Source organism: Temnothorax nylanderi, unplaced genomic scaffold, assembly GCF_030848795.1.
Source record: "Temnothorax nylanderi isolate EJ_2023f unplaced genomic scaffold, tnyl_v1.0 TNYL_tig0117_pilon, whole genome shotgun sequence".
NCBI lineage: Eukaryota > Metazoa > Arthropoda > Insecta > Hymenoptera > Formicidae > Temnothorax > Temnothorax nylanderi.
The window spans coordinates 213,716-235,947 of NW_027249179.1; the positions used below are offsets into that span (position 1 = coordinate 213,716).

General features: G+C 35.2%; 2 protein-coding genes across 3 annotated transcripts in view; one reads left to right on the forward strand and one right to left on the reverse strand.

The window, feature by feature from the left end:
• The first annotated feature begins 7,818 nt into the window (after positions 1–7,818).
• On the forward strand, positions 7,819–9,848 carry Pfdn5 (prefoldin 5). Its single transcript, XM_071712928.1, has 2 exons — positions 7,819–8,192; positions 9,408–9,848. The coding sequence occupies exons 1-2, from the start codon at positions 7,976–7,978 to the stop codon at positions 9,683–9,685; spliced, it is 495 nt and encodes a 164-aa protein (XP_071569029.1). The 5' UTR covers positions 7,819–7,975; the 3' UTR covers positions 9,686–9,848.
• A 289-nt stretch (positions 9,849–10,137) lies between these two features.
• Positions 10,138–22,232, reverse strand: part of LOC139776354 (uncharacterized) — a 65,384-nt gene continuing 53,289 nt past the window's right edge. For both annotated transcript variants that reach the window (XM_071712926.1, XM_071712927.1), the window contains exons 3-6: positions 19,144–19,279; positions 13,900–14,033; positions 10,904–11,138; positions 10,138–10,691 (exon numbers count right to left, since the gene is read on the reverse strand). In XM_071712926.1, the coding sequence (XP_071569027.1) occupies positions 10,615–10,691; positions 10,904–11,138; positions 13,900–14,033; positions 19,144–19,279 (582 nt within the window). In that variant the 3' untranslated portion in view covers positions 10,138–10,614. The remainder of the gene's footprint in view (positions 10,692–10,903; positions 11,139–13,899; positions 14,034–19,143; positions 19,280–22,232) is intronic.

Genomic DNA, 22,232 nt, shown 5'->3' on the forward strand with positions numbered 1-22,232 from the left:
GTAGCGTCAAGTGGACCGCGACCAATAAGTTTTAAACTACAGATATTCAAAATATTAAGGGGATATGCTGTAGTAGCAGTAATTATCGACATTTTTTTGAACACACAAAACTTTGAACTGGCTTTACGGAATTAAAAAAACTTTTTTACAAAATTAAAGTACGCACAAAAATGGAGGGTGCTGCAGTCGATTTTACATCAAAAACGAAGAAAAAAGTTTTGTGTGTTCAAAAAAATGTCGGTAATTACTGCCACTACAGCATCCCCTTAAGGGAACAAGAGGATTATTTTGGATTAACCCTTAGTTGTCTCATTACCTTTTTGTTTATTAAAATGTTATTAATATAAAACTTTTATGAAAGTATCCATTTCCAAATTCACCAAATTGTTAAAATATAATTGTTGCCATGGAATATATCTAATTAGTCTGGAGACCCGAGGCTTTACCTCATTTCCGTGGGATAGACAACAATTTGTAGAGTTATTATCAAACTTTAGCGTTACAGATTAGCCGTGGATAGATGGCCAAACTGAGTCTGTGGGGATATACTTCACATTAAGCTTGTCTGGCTTGTTACTGTCTCCAGACCACAGAGAGCTATATAGAGAGATAAATCTATAAATTCGTAAGCTCCACTTTTAAGTATGACGTCGTATTCAAAGTGCTGCAGTACACCGACCATAATAATTAATGTTGTTAGAAGTCTCAATACAGTAAATTTCCATTTAGCTTGTCTAACGTTTTCAATCAGTATAGGTATTATATGTATAATCATTTTGTCTGTAATTTAAAAAATTATATATATATATATATATATATAATTCTTTAATTTTGAATTATACATAAGAAATTATGTAATACATATTGGAGTATTTGTCTTTTAAACTGTACTTTTTATCAATTTTTTCTGGATGGATCATATTTACACATAATACGGTATATGAGAGTATTGGTAATTTTAGACAGCATTTTCGAAACAGCTACAGGCACTAACGGGGGATTAGATCAATTAATTATGATCCTAGATTCGCAACCGCATGCTTATAATGCAATAGCTCGCGTAATCGTATGTCGATTACTCGTATGGGTGAAACGCTAAAGAGAGTAGGTTGCCACATCAATCATAAAATTTCTGCAATGCTTTCTTTTCCATTGTTAAAATATCTCTTTACATGTATGTGTGTGGACATCTACAAGGAATCCTTTATGCCCCGTCGGGAATTCGAGACTGGCTGAAGAAGAAACCGGAGCAATCTACCTTTCGTTTCTTTATATTGGAATGTTTTTTATTTCGTTGGGAAACAAGTTGCGTGTTTCAGTACAAACTAAATATTGGAATTTTAGGTCAGATACACATTTGGCTTTTAATTAAAGTTCAAATTTCGGTTTCACAAGGTAATTCAACGTGCTAATGGAACTGTGTCGAAATTTCACACATATGTAATCAAATAATTTATTGCAGTGAAACCAGACAAGTTACAGTTATAGTGTTCTATGATAAATAGGTAAACTCTAATGTTTGAATAAATAATTTAATTACGTAAACGCGACACTCCGAGAAAATCAACATTAACGCGCTCAATTATATATCCAGATCAAGAGACGAAAATTATCACAAATCTGTTTTTAGTAATTTTTAGAACTTATTAGTATATTCTTTTCGATAAGTGCATTATCATAAAGTTAAAAAAACTGCTATATGATCCTACAACCTTTGATAATTTCAAGTTATTCTTTTGCAATTTTACCACGAGAGAGAAATCCATAAATATCAACTGGCGCAACGTTGCGTATGGTGGATTATTAACGAGTAATAACAAATTTCGAAGGACATTTAAAGAAGAAACTTCTAATTCCAAAATGCTGACGCTATGATAACTTTTAAATGGCGAGCTGTTAAAGTTGGCGAATCAAGATGTCAAAAGTTCGCTCGCATTCCGAGTATGTATGGTACACCTCTTTTTTATCATATCTATGTACATAAACTTTTGACACACTAATTTGCCAACTTTAATATCTTCCACAGCTATTGCAATTTAGAAGTTATATTAATACTATAAATAAAAGTTATATTGATGAAAAATAGATGAAAGAAACGTACAACATTCTAAATATTTTATCTCGAATAAGTATCTTAGACTGTGACATTTAAAAAAAATTTATTAATAAAAAAAACAGCAACTAATAAAGTCAAAAAAAGTCAAATGTGATACAGTCCTTCAATCGGAATTCTGATGCTGATCTTGAACTCGATCTGTTTCTTTAATATATTTTTAGAGTCTCAGCGAAACATGTCCGTGATGATACCACGAAAGGGTGCAATCCCTTCGGTATCCCTTGGACCCTTTTGTTCCGATCTTATACTGCTTTCTTTATTAGAACGGAGTCGCAAACAGAAGTTGATAACATGTGACCCCCCCCCCCCCAAACATTCTTTTATATATTTCCCCACAAATATTTTGATTATTAGGTATAATATAAATACATAAAAAATTGCAGTAAAAAATTATATAGACAAAAAGTGTCCAATAGGCACACATTTTGGATTCTGTAAAATAGCAGGAAGATAAATTTGTTAAAACTTTATAATGATGTAAAATTGGATAGAAGACAATTTCTGTTAGAGAAAATAATAACTAAAATAATATTTGAAACATTAAAAAAAAATAGGAGCTTACTTTACTATCAATTAAATGTAACTTGAAAACATGATTTATAAATTCAACATTTCAAAATGTGCAACGCTTGATAAAAACAGCTTTTAAATCTTCATATTTTATGGAAAAATCTGAAAGAATAACATATGTATGAGGTTCTCTATAGTGAAAACATTATTGAATCGATAATTGCGGCTAAAAAATAAACGTCAAAAAATGAATAAAGGAGAGAAAAAAGCTCGAGCTGCAATTAACTGCAGGCTCCTATAGCTTTTAGTTTCAAACCGATTGCTTTACTTTTCCGAAAATGGAAGTGTTTTAAACCATTGTTTAAGTCATTGGACAAAAGCGCCAAAGATTTACATCATTCATGCATTAGCACGTTCAAAGCGTGATAGAGCTCATTACAATAAATCTATCTAATATATATCCATGTTAAATCGTTGGATTTCGATTTAATTAATTAGCAATCTGAATATGTATAGCTCGCTTAAATGCATGCAATGTTACATGTCGATTTCATATACATGCTGATTGATAGCCTATTATAGTCTACTGTATTTCGCGCTTATCAGAAACAGTTCTCACGTGTAAACTCTTCATAGAGATATTATAAATATTATAAATAATTATGTAAAAAGAAATATATATATAGATATATATATTTAAAAAACATTTCGAATATTATGTTCACATTTTGATGCCTTCATCAAAATCTCAAAAAAGTAATTCTTATATGACATTTACAGTTGCATTAAAGTTATATTCTATTTAAAAGCCGAACAAACAGAAAATTAAAAATAATAAAGTTATCTGCCTCATTCTGTGTATAGATACTTTTAATCTCTACGGGATTGATAAAGTGATATTGTTTTCATCATGAAAGCTTCTTCAACTCAGTCTCGAGAGTTTCAATAAATAAAGGCTTCCGCCTAATACTTTTACAGAGAAAGCACTTAACTCTGCCAACACTTATGAAATTTTGAATAAAAAATACATTAAATAATACCAATACTATTTTTCGAGATTCAAGTTTTATGCATGAATTCAAAGGCATGTACAATTAATATCCTAATTATAATATTTCTACAAAATATTTAAAAATTCCTGAATCGTGAAAACTCATGTTTACGCATTCCAGACTGCTTTCCTAAATAAGTTGAGTTTATGAGTCGTTTGTCTTTGTTAAATACAGATTAATTAAACAAAATTATAAAATTTGCTAGTAATAATACATTACTAAAGTACTTTGTGTTATGTAAAATTGTAAAAAGCTTTTCGAGTAATAAAATTTTAAAAATAAATTTGATAATAGGTTTAATATAATAATTAATAAACGAGGGTAAAATTATATATATTGAAATGCCAATTTGCTTCTATTTTAGATATTTTAAATAAAAATCGAAACAGCTTTATTCAAATTAAAGAGAAGTGGTATATTATTTTGAAAAGATTGGTCAAGAGAACGACATACACAACGACAAATATCTTGCTGTTGGCGACACTGCTGATTGAATTAATCGTCGATTAAAGTTAATCGACGTTGGTCGAAGTGACCCTTAGACTGAATACTCGTGCAGCATTTTTCGTGCGTAGGTACGTGCTTGCCATCGCATCATTGATTCTTTATGCAGGAATTTCAAAAACTCGATGCATTCTCTATTCATGTTCGATCTTGGGACGCTTTGTCCAATGTACGTAACACACCTTTGTTCTGTATAGTACCTTCTTACTACGTAACTTGAAAGTACATGACAATCGGGAAGATTTTATTTTATTGATCGTTGAGAGCTCTTATGCTTCTATATATATAAATAAATTATTGCATAACATTTCTATTAATATTAAAATTAATATAAAAGAAATTAATTAATTGTTTATATGCAAATATGTCGTTGTTAATGCTCCATTTTTTCGAATTGGTTTTTGCAGTAATTTATTTTGCATTTTATCTTTCTGTGTGTGGATTTGTATTTCATTATATAAATAAAAATTAAGACAGAAGACGAAATGCAGATGGCAAAATAAATGAAACAGTAGTCTAGGGCATAAATATTAATTCTGCTTTGGATTTTTTAAGCGATGCATACGTAATGTCTTCAAGATACGTCATATACAGTCTTATTACATCGAATGAGTAAACCCGAAACTTCTGACATTCACTACTATCGTGTGAGCGAAAAATAAACCTTGTACCGAGCGTATCGAAATGACGAGAAGCTACAAACCATATTAAATGCGCTCGACACATAAAGCATACATTAAAGCGACGCATTACAAAAGCAGTATTGCACGTGCATGCGCAACAAATGTAACTAACAACTATCACTCCACGATTATATGTATTATTTCGTATGCGCGCCATTATGTGTTTTAAATTCAATACAGTAAAATAAATTTATAAAACAGATATATCTACGATTATATTTTGGACTTCATAATACTGTGGCCTTATTCTTTGCAATTCTATTTCAAGAATAAGTCAGGAACCCTTTCACTATGCCCTTGCTATCGATTGCGAGTATTTCGTGGATGATAAGGTTAGTATAGAATTAAGAGTGTACATACATATAAAACGTGAAGAGAGAAATAAATATTCACTTGTAAAGGAAAGAATACGTACACTAGAAATAAATGCTAAAATATTATTAAAAATGTGCTATTTATCATTGTTTTGCGCAATATATTGCAATTTATAATTATTAAAACACCACAGGTATGCACGCATGCACACATATACACATATACGAGGATATTACAATCGTCTTTCCTCTTTGATAACATCGAACTTATTGAATAATAGATAAAATCATTTTTTACCTGTTATTTTTTGCTTCATATATTACTAACAAACATACAACTCACGTTGTATTTACTTAATCCACTTAACATACAAACAGTCAAAACACACGTCAATAGTCGCTTGTAAAGCAAGAGATCTCATAATGATTAATTAACAAAAGAAATAACATATTTAAATACGCGTATTGACTTTACATGCCTCTTTAGAAAAAAAAAAAACTAGTAGATACAAAAAAATTATCGCCATTAGAATCCACAGCTTTGCTGCAATTGAACGTATAGCAATTTTTGCGCTTCCTATTTTTGTAACTTTTACAAACAACGTAGTCAATAGTAATAGTGTAAGTGCAACTTAAAACCAGAAATTTCTGCATCGATGTGCGTAATTATGTTTTGTTCGTTCTCGATTTCAAACTTGATAGACGCTGTAGTTTCATTGCGTGCAGATAATTCTCCTCCACTGTCTATAAAAAAACACCTATCCTCCCCTATCTCTAATCAATAAATACGACGATTGAAGAAATAAAAGGATTCAACGTGTATATAAAACAGCTTTGATACTACACATTTTATCTCGAAAATTTAGTTTCGACAGATTTAAATCTATGTTTTTGCATCAAAAAACATGAATGTCCTTTGAAGTACTGTCTTGTGAAATCTACATCAACATCGTTATGAATAAACTCCAGAACACATTTTTTTGAAATGTCTGTATTTCTCTTATTAAACGTGCAAATCCTTGTGTATAATAATTCATAAAAATGTGTAGCTAAATCAATTTATATTTGTAATCTGCGTTTGCTTATCACTCGCTATGTAAATCAATTCTTTGCAATGCCATTATAAATTACAACAATTCCATATTATTTGTATATTACAGTGGTTATATAAAACTGCATTGGAACATATAATTACAAAAGTGTTTGATCTCGCGCATCCAAGATTTTTCTCATTTAATCATTTTTGTTTAGAAAAGAATTAGAGAATAAAATGAAAAAATGTAAATTAACTTTTAATTACTTATCAAGTTTAAAATTCAGAGTTCTCAGAAGGAGATAAAAAAAAGTCAATTAAATTAAACTTTGATTATGAACGTGCAAAAATAGCTGTGAATTAATCACGTTGCAGGTATATCTAATTATGATGTTTCTCCGGAGAAAACCTCAGCTGCTCAGTTTCTCGTAAGGAAAAGGATGGTCTCTTTTGTGTACGAATATTGATTTCTTCGTTAGATATTTCGTACCGAAAGAAAAAAATACAGATTTCACGTCACGATTGTTGTTTTAAAGGTTCCTCTTTTAAAATAAAATATGACAAATTCGCAATATAAATTATTTGCATAATAAACACTACCGTGTCTGTTATAATGATAAACCATACTTGATCTCGTTTTTAAAACGCAGCAGTTGCCCGAGTCAACCGCGCAGGATAAATCGCGATATTAACCCTCTAATGAAAAGGTTGGGGTCAAATGCGATAGTTATATAAGAACTGAGACTTGTGAAAAATTCTGAAAAATATATATATAATTTCTCAGATACTTTCAGAACTAATTGGATGAGGATTTTCGGTATATTTCAGTATCCGTATGAAAATTTCTGATAAATACCATAGATTTTCTCATATATATTTACTTAAATTTTTACAAAAATGTGTTGGCGGGAAAAATCTGGAATATTTTATTATTTTGCTTGAATTTTTCTTAAAAACATTCCAATTCGTAGGAAAAAATCTGAAAAATTCTGAGCATTCTGAGAAAGTCTAAAAATTTTTATAGAAATTCTGATTATAAAATAATATGAAAAATTCTGAGACATTTTTCCACCAGGGCTGGAAATAAACTTTATTGTATTCTTTTTCATATAAATAAACAGAGGAAAAAGTTTTATGTTATTATTTATTTTTTTTACCCATTTTATACTGCATTTTGATTAAATATTATAATTATATTACATATAACGTTCTGGAAAACCACTTTGTCATTAGAGGGTTATATCGACGTGCTCAAATATCGCCGTTGATAAGGTTTCCACGAAAGGTAACGATATCGACGGTAACAATCGTCGCAATTTCTTTTATATTTAGTCATTATTCTCACATCTCACATGTAATGTAATCAGTAAGAAACAATACAGTATAAGAGATAATGACAGATACGAGATGATATTTGAATAATAGACAAAAAAATTCGCAAATGCTCACGTTTCGTTGCCGGATGTCTGCCGCTTCGCGAGATGGCTGGAGTCGTTGGACGTTGGAGTTTGGAGTCGTTGGAGATGACTGGAGATGACGGGCTCGTCACGCTTGCATGGTGGTGCCGCTTGGTGCTCATTTCAACAAGCTGAGGCCCGGACGCTGCGCGCTGCCGTTGTCCGTGTTTGGCGATATCGGCGAGCACGGCACCCGCACCGCAGGCAGTTGCACAAGCCGCATAACTTGCACAAGTCGATCGGAGGATCGGATCGGTGTAAAGTATCTCTCAAGAACAATTCTCGCCAGGAATTCCGCGCTACAGGATGTCGCAGGAGGCCTCCGTGAAGTCGTCGCCGCAGTCGCAGGTGATCAGCCTGGCGACCCTGCCGAACCTGAACCTCCAACAGCTGACGATGTTCAAGCAGCAACTGGACCAGGAGCTCGGCGTCTTTCAGGACTCCTTGCACACGTTGAAGATCGCGCAGAGCAGATTCCAGGAATCGGGCTCTTGCCTTGAAAAGATCATGCCGGACACCGAGGGTAAGTCGCTCATGGAAAATTCGCTTTTCAAAGCGTACGCAACTTTTCGCGGAAGTTCCTCGTTGAGGTTAGGAAACGCAACCTCACTGCATAAATATAAATGCAAGCTTAACCTGGAAACGCGGATGCCTGGAGTGAGTCTTACACCCCAGTATCGAAAAACTAAAGCTCACGTCAACAATAATTTTAATGTGCTTCTTGCATTTTTTAACATTTCTTTGGTTTCTCTTTTTTTTTTTTTTTTTTTTTCAGAAAATGTTGAGTAAATCTATATCTATACCTTATGGCTCGTCTACAATAGCCGCAACAGTATGCAGTAAGACGTAAGCAGTAAGCTGTTGACTAATGGGATTTTTACAATTCAAGAATAATCGATTGTGGTTGGTCAATAGTTTACTGCTCACGTCTTACTGCATACTTTTACGGCTATTGTAGACGAGCCATTAGAGGTAAAGGATCGTATCTCCAATTTTTGTCAAAATGGAGTTAATACACTTTTCAATATAACAGGAACTTAAATTGTATAATAATGATAAAGCGTCTTATATATGTCTATTATTACTAATTCCTAAGATGTAATGTTTAGAAAGTCCGTATTGATAATTTTTATAGTGTCTAATTTTTAAACTAGGTACAGCGTGAATTTGGCAGTTGCACTATTAAACATGTCAGTTAAGATGCTTTATTAAAAACGTAATAAATCAAGTTGCTACTTTTATTTTATATCTAAAAAAATATATCATTTCCCTATTTAAAACTTTAAACCTTGTTTTCTCGAAATGTTCAAAAAATTGACATACGATCCTTTACCTCTAAGGTACAGATATACATATATCCTCAAATATTATTAAATCATAGAACAATTAAAAATATGCAATCTGCAATTAATAATAATGACTTTTAATTAGGGTGTAAAAATTAACCCAGGTGGCCACCACTCTCTTATGCAAAAAAAATCAGATGCTCGTTCTCGTTAAATACAGCTTTGACAACGAGAGCGGAATGACGTGGTTAGAGATAATTCTCTGCTATCATTCGATTTCTCCTTCCTTCAGCTACTTTTTATCGCTTGCAGATATAATCTTTCAATTTGTAAATATTATAAGCTCCGATAAATTTATATTGAAGAAATAAGCAACATATTGTTCTTGAACGCAACAGTAATGATCCGAATTATTGTAATGAATCATTCTTGATACATGCTTTGTGTTACAGGCAGTGAAATATTAGTGCCTCTTACGGGTTCTATGTACGTGACTGGAAAACTAGCAGACGCGAATAATGTGATTGTTGATATTGGTACTGGATATTATGCGGAAAAGAGCGTTGTGGATGCAAAGGACTACTTCAAGAGGAAAGTGGAGTATGTTACCGAACAGATGGAGAAAATCCAGCAAGTTGGAATTGAAAGGACCAAGTTGAGAGAAGCGACGATGGATATAATAGAAGCGAGAATTCAACCTCCAGCCTGGGACGCACGTGGAAAGCGATAAATTTACGAATTAACAAGTTTATCTCATACTTCGTCATAAGTAATTCGTTATCGTTTGCATCTATTTGGAAATCTTGATTAAATCCCATGGCTTTTTGAGATTTACTACATACGAATGCAACTGATTCCATGTAATAGCAATAAGATGATTTTATTAAGTACAATCAAGGCGTATACGTTTTGTGATATCACCCTGTCGTATTTCATTTATTCAACTTCGTCTATTCGATAAATCAATACACAATAGATTTCTGTACAGAAATACATGTTTATATATATATATATATATATATATACTTGTTAGTAAATTAAAACATTCTTCGCTAAGCATTTTTCTTAACTAACAAGTTTACATAAGATCGAAGTAGTAATTTATTAATAAACTATTTATTAATTGCTAAGTACCTATGTTTAAATAAGGCGGACAAAGGAGGTTCGGATTGGTACTAAAGATTAACAAAAGCGAATTGTTTATTCATATTTCATTGAAATAAAATGTCATTTATAAACAATAACAGTATTTACCTATAATCATGACAGGACACATTGCGACGGCCGCAATGTTACAGAGGAGGTATCAAAATCATTATTCAGAGGATAGAAAAGATGGTACAATATTCAAATAAGTCGTCGGTAGTTTGGCGCGCGACACCTTGTCGATCTATTACATAATAATACGACATGTTATTTATCGGATTACAAATCTACCCGCGCTGGGCAGGTAGATCGCGTACACGTAGATAATTCACTAAATCTTTTTTCTTTATCCTATTTACACGAATAACATACGCTTGGTATTTATTTCAACAAAAGATTTTTTCTCTTCCCAGGTTTTATCCCATTTAATAATTTCAAAATTTTACAAACGATTTACTCCCTTCGTTCCCCGATACAATCATGCGCGTTAAACGTATTGCGAGCTCATTGATGTTATCTCAGGCTGCATAGTAACAGTGCGGTCACGGCAGCGATGTAGAAGTATTCTGCGGTACTCTTGGCTGCGCTACCTACAACAAAATACACAACGTGTAAATAAATTAGGAGACTAAAAGATATATCTTATATAGAGATTTTATTTGAAAGGGAAAAATCATCATCGCTATCACGATAAATGTATTTTAAATTTGGTTTTTGAATCAATTATGTTGAAGAATAATGAACTTTTTTTCCAATTTATTTACTTTTGTAAGATAATAAAAATGTAAGGCGTAACTCGTACCAATGTAGGAGGATTCCCGTGTTCCTAGTACGGAGGCCAATCTGGGACGTTCTTCCTTCAGGGATATCTCAGCCTTTTCTTTATATAAATGAAAGACGTTGGCGTGACAAATGATCTGTAATCTGCCATTCCTGAAACTATCCTGCATCGTCTCGACGTCCAGTTCAGCAACTGTCCTGTACTGTTGATTGTCGCCAATTGTCTCGTTGATAAACTTGATGGAACTTGAGTTCACCTGCAACGAAAGAAATGCGTTATACTTAAAATCTTGTTTTTATATTCCCTTGACTGCCTTCTTTAATTTTTGTTTTAAAATTTCGAATAAGCGCTACAAAATGACATTTCCCCCCCGTTCTTCATGTATATACAAAATCTAGACGAAAATCTTTTCGCTAAGTGGCGCATAAGGGATACCCCCCTTGATGACACAAAGATTATAAAACTGTCGATTTCCATTCGCTCGTCAATTATCAACGAAACGTGGCGGTGATATGCGCGACTCGGCACCCTCTTCGAGCCGCAGCAAGAGCGTTAAAAGGGCATGATGATTTATGAGTCTCTAAAATCAATTAGCTTTATGCGATATACGCCGAGAGGCCTGGTTCATTTTACGACATAGCCACCGCGCAATTAAGCTACGTGCTTATTGCAAGTAAATTAACAATTATATTTCAGGGAGACTCCGTTCATGTACACGCGAGGAGGTCTCTTGGCTTTCTTATTGCGCGCCATACGGAATATAATCGTCCAATAGTATAGAAAACGCTATTTCAATTTTCGAAACGCTCGTAGTCTTGCCGATAGGTCATTAAGGCGGGTGATCCCATAAAGAATTAATTAACCGAGAAAGTACAGATAGGTAATTGAGCAAGCCGCGTTTCGACGTATTAACGGCGGGTAGAAAACCAGCGGAAGAAAAGGGGGTGGGGCGGACGACTGTGGGGTACCAGTGCATCCTTACTACTTCCTGCCACTTGTTTACGCGGGTAACACGCCTCCCTCGGTAGCCGTAAATGATTTGCGGCGTATATACGGCTGTAACCATGATGTTTATCGGATTCTTAGGATGCTCGTAAAGCGTCCCAGATTACTGGCTCGCTATGCCGAAGTGAGAGTTCCGGATTAAATGGAGGCTGTTCGGGAGGCGCGCCAAACACCAGAAGAGAATCAGCGAGAGAATTTCCTGAATCGCCTCTGTGCATATCCGCACCGCATAACGGGAACGTCTCGTGCGTTCGCAGACAACCGCACGTATGTGTGTGTGTGTGTGTGTGTGTGTGTGTGTGCGTGCGTGTGTGTGTGTGTGTGTGTGTGTGCGTGCGTGTGTGCGTGTGTGTGTGTGTGTGTGTGCACGATTTTACCGATTTTCTCAGTTCGCGATACCGTCGTGAATTGATGTCGCGCTTCCTGTTGTTTCTGTGAGATTTCCACGTATCTCATTGCGCCTCTCAGACTACACGCACGCACGAGGAACATGCGCTACTCCTCCGAGAGAGACTCGAGACCCTTAAGCTGACAAGCTGAGCTCGTCATCGCGAAGATCGTCCGCGATGTTACATTTTACGCTTAATGCAGTCGATCACGTATAAGCAATTTTCTTTAATGGAAAGGTGGGATTCCTCCCGTTGCTTTCCGAGAGCTATTAAATTTCCACATTGCACGCGAAGCAAAAAATAGAGAAAGTGTTTAAGTCCTAAGCCGTTGGTATTTAAATAGCACGTAATTATGTCATAATGGCATTATAATTTGTGTGTTTCAACTTGAAAAGGATACTATTTCTATATATCATTTTTTACAAACGTAAATAGTGGTTGCAAACAAAGTTATTTTGTTAATATCGTTATGTACCCGAAACTCCAAAAATTGAACATTTAAATGACCACTGAAAAGTTAAGCATAAGATGAATGCGTTTTGCAATTATCATAGCAATTAAAAAGTTACGGATAAAATACTAAAATAAATAAAAAAATAATTTAATCTAAGGTCACACAACAATTGTACATTAACGTAATTTTGAAGACTGATTTAGTTCTTTCTTCTTGTCACGCGACACGTGTCCCATTAAATGAAAAAGTATCTTATAGAAAGTTATCGCAGAATCTCAGACAATATAAGAACTTTGGTGCAAAATATTTGTATACGCCGTGTAAAACTGTCTGCATGATAGCTACTATGTATTTCACGTTGGAACGTGCGTTTATAAAAGTGAAGCTAAAGTTAGTGGAATAAGCAAGTTAGAGAATCAGACTCATGAAGAACTTTTTAAATTGACAGTATTATCACAAATGGCAATAACAAGCATAGACAGAAACAATAAATCACGAAGTAAAGTGCTCAAATGTACAATGTAATAGTATACTTTAAAATCGTTGTTGCTGTTACATTTGGCGAAATAGCCTATATGGCTGGAATTTAATCAAAATAAAACAGTATTTTCCAAGTCTTCGCGAAATGTCAAAGTGCCGAATGACTGAAATAAAAATGTTCAGAATTGTTTTAGAATTTGTCCTTTTAGTACTCTATATGTCTATATTTGGCTTTCTTGCATGTTCAATAAGTATAAAAAAATATGTTATGTATATTTTTGTACATTTACACATGATATAATTAGATATAATTTGTATCTAACATTCTAAGCTTAAAATAAAAATGTTTGTTACAACTATCATCATACTTGTAAATTAAAGATTTGATCCTGTTCATCGCAAATTTTCGAAAACTTTAAGAAAAATGTATATTTGTCGGGATATATGAGTTCACATGACTAAATCTTTCTAAATTGGAAAGCAGTCGAGGATAAGAGGATTTTGTTCAGCAAAACCGTGTGGAAGACAGAGAAATTTCACTATCGTTCGGCGGACATGAAACCTGCGGAAAAATTTCGCGGCAATATCCGGGAACAAGACAGGGTTGAATTAATATTTATGTAGTTTGTCATGAGTCAGCGAGAACGATCGAGGAGGGGGATCCATCGACGCATTTATCAAACACCTACCGGTGTGCCATTGACAGTCCACGTCACGTTAGCCGGAGGATTTCCCGGCGGTACCGTGCAGTTTCCACGTACAGTATCGCCCACCGCGTATCGCAGCTTCTCGACCCGCAGCTGCGGCTGGCCGTTCGGCAGACCTGAAACCCAAGGTATCTTATAGCGCAACAATTGAACGCGGATTGTGCGGTGCCCCGGATTACGGTTTTTGTCGCGGGTAACGGACACGTTCGCCTATTGTGTTACGTCTTGATTTCTTCGCCTCCGCTACCGATTATAAAAACAGCCTTGACACCGCGCTGGGATCATTGTTCGCGGTGTCAAAGAACACGCCACGCAGAAATCGCGAATGACACTTTCTTGCGCTGTTTAATGACCTCGACAATCGACCCGAGCAGTATGACGAATACCTTACATTACGTTGCGATAGTCCGATATATACAAGTAAATTTTTATATTAACCCTGGCTAGCCACACTTATTTTCGGATCCTTAATTCGCCACACTCCGATCCGTGAGACCGCTCGACTTATTGTTGCATTGTTATTTTCATTCTAATTAATATTTTTAAGCTTGTAATGTAGAAATTGGGAATACAGACTTTGAATAAGATGTTATGATAATATCAAGTCAAGTAAATAATTTAATTTTAAACTGAACCTATTATAAGGAAACTAGAAAATTATGTTATTATGTGAAAATTAGAAAACCGAAAAACGTTCGGCGGTCCATTAGACCGGAGTGTGGCGAGCTAGGGTTAAATAACTATATATCCGTATACAGCTTTATAACAATCTGCTATAAAATCCGCAAATAAAATTGATATGAAATAACAGTCCTTTTTGTTTCTATATATCGAGGAGGTATTTTCCAATCGCTTTCTATATAATACATCGTACTACTTTATTAATTGCTTCGTAGTTATATGAATCACGTAGTTGTAGTGACACCCGGGGATACGGGCGACGCGACAAAAATGTAACTTTTATCCCTGAACAATGGGGAGAGGATTTCCGTCTATACGCGGATATCGCCGCGGCGCGGCGGCGCGGCGCGTTGCGCATCTCGGGAAATTGAATTGAAAGAGCGATGCGCGTCCGCCGTAAATTAGAAGTAGCGTTTCCGTACAAAGCCCGAGGCGATACGCCTTCATAAATATAAAACGCGTTCGCGACGCGCATAGTTTTATTCAAAATTGCCCTTTTCGGGCCCTCGCGATAAGTCAGCGCGCCGCGCGCGGATGTTTCCGCGAACATCATCGTCATTAAGCGAAGTTCGAGCCTCACACACGATATATGTACAGGGTGTTTCAAAATGTCACCGTCAAATTTAAAAAGCACATAGAGGAGTAAAAAATAAAACAACGTTCGATTAAGAACCTATGTTCTCCGATGTAATCCTGAGTCAGTACAGGCTTTTGAATGTATGGAACCTTTTGTAATTTCAGTTTGTAAGCTAAAATGTAATCCTTAACAAAGCCTCAATGAAAACATAATAAAACTAGTGGAAGAGTAGCAAATTACGATTATTTCATTGGCATATTATCCGAGTTATACATTCAAAGGCCTGTACTGACTTAGGATTACTTTGGAAAACGTAGGTTCTTAATCAAAAGCTATTCCATTTTGACTCCTCTATATATACGCTCCTTAAGTCTGACAGTAACCTTTTGAAACACCCTGTATATACACACATAACGTATCATGTACATCTCGGGGGATCATTATAACGTCCACAGAAGGCAGTGGAATCCCTTCTCGCGGCCGGTAAAACTGTCAAGGAATTGTCTCACTTCCCCGCAATGACTTCCGCCTCGGGCCCCTCCTTCTTTGCGCGATCTTCTCTCTACGAGTCTCTACTCTCAAGGACACGGCCGAGGGATATTACCATTTTCAACTCGTGTGTCGCGTGGAACGGGATGATCGCCGGCCTCGTGAGAACTGGGAAAGAGGAAACGGGAGAGAGAGAGAAAGAGAGAGAGAGAGAGAGAGAGAGAGAGAGAGAGAGAGAAAGAGAGAGACACGGTGTGCTCGGCATACCGATAGCGGTATGGAACGTGCGGAGCTAGGGGGACACAAGCGAGTTTCGAAACCTCTCGATCTGGTATCGAGCTTTTACAAGCGATCCGTGATCGGAAAGAGGAGGCAATCACTTCGTCTCTTCGAAGGATATCGCTACCGTGCTTCGCCGTGCTTGTGCATCGTCGCGTCGTTAGGTCGACGCACGATGACGGCGGTGAGGAACGATGGGAACGGGACCCCCGACGCTCCTCTCCTATCGTCGTCGCGCGTCTCTCTTTCTTTTCCTCTCTTCCCTCTCTCTCTCTCTCTCTCTCTCTCTCTCTCTCTCTCTCTCTCTCTCTCTCTCTCTCTCTCTCTCTCTCTCTCTCTCTCTCTCTCTCTCTCTCTCTCTCTCTCTCTCTCTCTCTCTCTCTCTCTCTCTCCTCTCTCTCTCTCTCTCTCTCTCTCTCTCTCTCTCTCTCTCTCTCTCTCTCTCTCTCTCTCTCTCTCTCTCTCTCTCTCTCTCTCTCTCTCTCTCTCTCCTCTCTCTCTCTCTCTCTCTCTCTCTCTCTCCTTGTCTAACTGCGTTTTAATTGGGCGCGATTACGATGACAATACTAGTCGCCGTGTAGGATAATCAACGGTAATGAATTAAATGCGCTCGCGCGAGAGACATGCCGGAGGAGAGAGGAGCAGAGACCCGTACCCGGTAGCGTACGAGGAACAAAATCGTGGCTGAAAAAAAGAGCTCAACGGGTCACGACCGAATCCGCGATTCATCACGGGCCCTTGTCTCTCCCCTTCCCCACCCCCCCCCCCCCCTGCTAGCTGTTAACTATCCTCGAACGGGACGATGAAATGTTTTTATTGAATGTTAACAATGCGTCGCGCAGCGCTGGCGCGAAATAGGTGTCGCTCATACACGAAGGACGTGTACGCCGCAAAAAGCCCGCTGTCTCGTAGCGAATTGGTCGCAGCAATTATCCGCGTTATACGAACGGGAATTATATGAGACGGTCGTGCGCGCCTGCCGAAACAACGTTTAGCCGATGGAATAGTAGTTATAAATTAACGATATCCATTTAACGCTTTAATGGCATCAAATGGCGAAATTAACGGCGGCTTTCACGCTTTTTCACCTTTCGTATCGGACGAGATGGGATGTGGACGAAGTATTCAATAAGCATCGCCAATCCGAGAACTCTCTCTGTCTTGCGCGGACAGGTTTATTGCGTGCTGCTTATCGAGGCTAGGGACGTGTGCGATTTTGCGATGTTATCGCTGGCACCGCGATTTTTTTTCTTGAATCGCAATGCGATATGCAATTTGATTTTTAATTGCAAAATCGCACGGGATATAAAATCGCGCTTGCAATTTAAAATCGCAAATACAGTTCAAAATCGCTCTTGTAATAAAGTATTTATTCATTAAATATTTATATAAGAAAATGGTAAAACAAAATTATTTAAATGTTATAAATGTACATACACGGAAAAAAAATTATGTTGTATCAACAGCATCATTTTTTGTATCAACAGCATCAGTGTTATTGAGATAAAATTTATTGATGCATCATCAATATTAATGAACAAAAAACATCAGATAATTGTTTTAATAATTTAAATATTTGGTCCAATAATATCCAATTGAATTAACTATTTATGCTTTATGGCAGCCCGTGACGTCGACATTTAATTAAAGCAACTTTATTTTTTTTCCGTGTACGTTTCCGATTAATAAATACGCTTATTTTTAACACTACACGTGGTTTAACCAATCTGTTTAAAATTTGTTCCTCTTTATTAATTCGTAAAAATTTGTATCATAATTTTGTATTGTAAACGCAATTTGGAATCTCACGTGTCATTTTATATTGCAAACACTATTTTAAATTTCTTCCATTATATTATATATATATATATATTTAAATTTTACCATTTAAAACAATCAAAATGTATAATCAAATTTTCAAAGTCGTAAAATTACATAACGGAGGAAATTTAAAATAGTGTTGCAGATTTGCGATATAAAATGGCACGTAATTCAAAATTACATTTATGATACAAAATTAAGCACAATTCAAAATATAAAATAAAAATTAAAATGCGATATATAACGCATTCACTGCGATTCTTAAGGAAGATCGCAATCACGATACACAATTTTCACACATCTCTAATTAAGGCTAATGACGCCAGCTTTTTGTCATCTCGCACCAACGCGCAACGCGTAAGCAGCTACTAGTTAATTTATACATTAATTTGTAATTTTCCCTCTGACGCGGTACAACGGGAAACGCTGAAATTACTTAAATTGCACAGCTTTCATAATTTTTTTAAAATAAAAAGTCTTTGAAATAAATTTTAACGGATTCAAACTTACCATCAGTCACTATTTTTAGCACAAAAACTTATAAATATTAATTTAATTTTTATAGTTTATGTAATAAAGAATTGTTTTTAAAATTGTTGGCTTGTTAAATAAATGTTGGTGCAAGAGACCAACCTTTGAGTTGTAAAAATAAAATGGTTGTTTAATATTTTTCTAAAATAACAATTGCGTTTGTATATACAAATGCGATGGAAAATCGCGAAAAGCTTGTTGGAAATATATTGCGCAAAAATGCTAAAAAATATGCACGAATGAGAGGAATATACCGAGTTTAATTTATGTGGTGCGACATGAAATAAAAATTCGATGTTATACGAAAAGCACTTATCCACCTGACGTAGATCATAAAAACACGAAGTGAAAGGATTAAAAACCTATTTTAGATTAAATTTTTCTTTAAACTTTGTGCCACAATTTTTAGCAAAATTTTTGCACAAAGTTTAATGTAGGTTTTTACCCGTTATATTTTCTTTGTCACATTTTCCAACTGTTAAGTGCTTGCGTATCCCTCTATATTTTAATGTTTTTCCTGGCATATATTACGTGCCGCGATATTATTCTGGCAAAATTTCAGTCTCCGATTACCACAATTAATCTTGCAATTAATTAACTTATAAGCAATTGATTATTTGACGATAATTCCGTAAAATCGCAACATTTTATTTCACTTCTAAATATCAATGCCGTGTACGATGAACAAGTATGGGCTTTTGCTCTTTTAGTCATATTTACTCATATCGGAATTCATAGGAAGGGATATATGTTTGCTCAGCTACGCGTTGAGTTTCGCCTTTCAGTCTTCGCGGTGCACGTCGTGTTATCTTTGCTCAGATGTAAAATACGTTTCTCCAGATACTCACTAGCTACGTGCATGTAACCAGAAACCATTACGGTATTAAACGAGGGAGAATCTCCGGAGACTTCGCAACGATATTTGCCAGTATGATTGGGCTGCACATCCTTCAGGACTACTCGATGCGCATCGCTCCGATTTGTCTGAAATGTAATTAACAGTCGTTATTTATGATGACAGGGATATGATCCATAAATTATGAAATATACGCGTATGCCCCGTCGCTACGTACTCAATAATCGACAAAATCCTGCAATTATAAAGTTCATGTTATTGAGATTGTATTGTGCAAAATATTATCATAAATATACATGTAATATTTGGGCGCGCATGTGATATACTTTAAAATCATATTAAGCCAAAACGTTTCAACAAGTAATGCGCTTTACATTTTAATTCCTTCATTTGGGAGAATATTATTTATTAATATTTGCAAATTTGCTACCATTATATCATTTTATTACCATTTATATCGGATATTTATTAGCTTATTTTACCAAATATCAATAAAAAACACAAATAAAGTGCGATTTTGTAATAATCATTGAAAAAAGTTGTATATATATATTTTTTTATTTACATAAATAAATAAGGAACAATTATTAAAATCATCATTTAAATTTTAAACAGAAATAATAACTTTAAAAATTTTTTAAATATATATATATATATATATATAATCACATTATACATATATCTCTTTTACTTTCAGTGCGTTAAATGTCTAGCGGTAGGAAGATAAATTATATAATTACACAAGTCACTCCCGTAATATTGTTCGCAATATTTCATCGTTATACCGATATCGCCACAACCACCAAGACGGCGTCTTTTGTGATGATATTTCGTCACGGTAAAACTATGCCATTAAAAACAACAAGATTAATAACTCTCTCTTTGCCTCTCTCCCTTTTTTTTCAGAACAACGAACCGTGCGCGGCAGGATGAAAAAGGAGTCGAGTCGGTCGAGATCGGACGGATGAATTACATATCATTTCGCGCTGTAAACGGCGCGGCAATGGGTAACGGGAGAGGCCTACTGAATTTTGAGTTAATTTAGCATCAACCATAGAATTGACCGAGCGGCGGCACGATGCGGGCAAGTGCCATTTATTGCAAATCGATCGCACTTACTCGCCTGCTTTGACGTCCTCTCGCGCGCGTTCGCTCGTCCGCGACGAACAATACCTAGCAACAGGGATTAATTATATGTTGCCGGTGGCAGCGTATATAAATCACACAATTAATTTTGCTGCGGTTTGCTTCGTGTTTGTGGCAACGACACGCTCATATGCCACATTAGGATGGACGAACGTACTAGCATCGCGTTAGAGAATCGTGCTTTCGAGAGAAACTCCCTTCCGGCTCGTACCGAAAACAGGAGCAGCAGACGTTATCCTAATTGACTACGTTTCTTTTAAACGTTAGAATCAAAAAGTGAATACTTTGGATAATTCAGTCAAGTTTCTCTCTTTAAATAAACAGCCAACTTAATAAATTATTGTAATAAGCCGAATATTAATCAACCGTATAAATGCTCATTTAAAAGTATTTGCGTTAAACAATTTAACTGTTAAAATTTGTTGTCGATAATACACGGTGTCGCAATGAAATTGAAAGAGAGTTTAGCCGAAATGTTCATTTTCCATAGATTTTTTAAAGACTTGTTCAAAAAATATTTTTATTTTCTGTTCAGAAATTTTGTTATTATTGAAATAATATGATTGTGATACACTACGAATAGTATATAACATACTTCAGGTTGTGATAATATTAGGATTGTAATAGTAAGATTGTGATAATATGTGTAATTATTATTTAAATAATTAAATTATAATACATATAAAAAAGTGTACATATGTGCGCGCGTATATATATGGCTTTTCTAGAATTTCCATGAAAGTTTCGGTTTCGGTTTCGGCCGAAATTCACACAACCGAATATTCGTTTTCGGCCGAAATTAAAAAATAAGATTATTTCGGTCGGACTCTAAAAAATTACTTTCAAAAAGTACAAATATTTTTAGTAAAATTATTCTACGAATTTAGTCTACGTTGAATATTTCAAAACGATAACAAATCGACCGGCACGCGGCATTAATGTTTGTTTTCGCGGTGTACCGCGGTGTACCGGGTGTACGCCGCGCGTGTTTACTAAAGGTCGCCGCGCTACCGCTACCATTCCTGCGTCGATGCTCGAGCCATACTGCCGTTAGGCAGTATAGCGAGACACGAAAGATCAAGGAGACACGAAAAGTGATCGTTTTCTACGAGTATCAGCCTGCTACAATTAATTCCCGCGATTAGCACCTAAGAGTATGTATATATCGAGACAAAAGCTGTTAATCGAGAAAGGTATTTCGCGTGATTTACTCGTCTTAATAGAATTCGATGCGACATAAAAAGGAAATCGTCGCTTCATTGTGACGTTTACGGACAACGTTGCTTGTCTAAAGATACTGGGAGTCGAACATGTGTCGCGTCGCGTTTTCAATCGCGAGTTAAATGTACAGTGGGTGTAAAAAGTATTAGTATACACTAGGAATTTTCACAAAAAATAATTTATTTCTGTGTAATAATAAATAATAAGCAAATAATAAATTTTTCATATTATAAAATCTTTCTTTCTTTGTAACCCTCTTGCTCGCGATCACTCCAGTCTAGCGGACCGCTGAACATTTTTCGGCTTTCTAGTTTTCACATAATAACACAATTTCCTAGTTTCCTTATAATATGTCCAGTTTAAATTCAAATAATTTTTTTAGCTTGATATTATCATAAATATCTTATTCAAAGTCTATATTTCTACAATACATAAAAATTTTGTTCATAATTTTCATGCGTACTCCAAGGTACGTGTGTATTTTAATAGATATATATATTTTATATATATTTGAATTTTCTAAATTTCTCTCGCAATATACAGTACATGAAATTGCATTAAAATCAATAAAAAGTTCAAAGTGCGATGCGAGAATTGTGTAAATATAAAAGAATTCTATTTGTATATATAATTTTATATTCAACAAATATATATATATATATATATATATACAAATATTTAAAAAAATAATTTTGTCTATAATTTTACATGCGT

Coding starts and splice junctions, on each gene's coding strand:
- Pfdn5 (XM_071712928.1), top strand. CDS start 7,976: ATGTCGCAGGAGGCCTCCGTGAAGTCGTCGCCGCAGTCGCAGGTGATC. Junction 8,193..9,407: donor GATCATGCCGGACACCGAGG/GTAAGTCGCTCA, acceptor TTTGTGTTACAG/GCAGTGAAATATTAGTGCCT.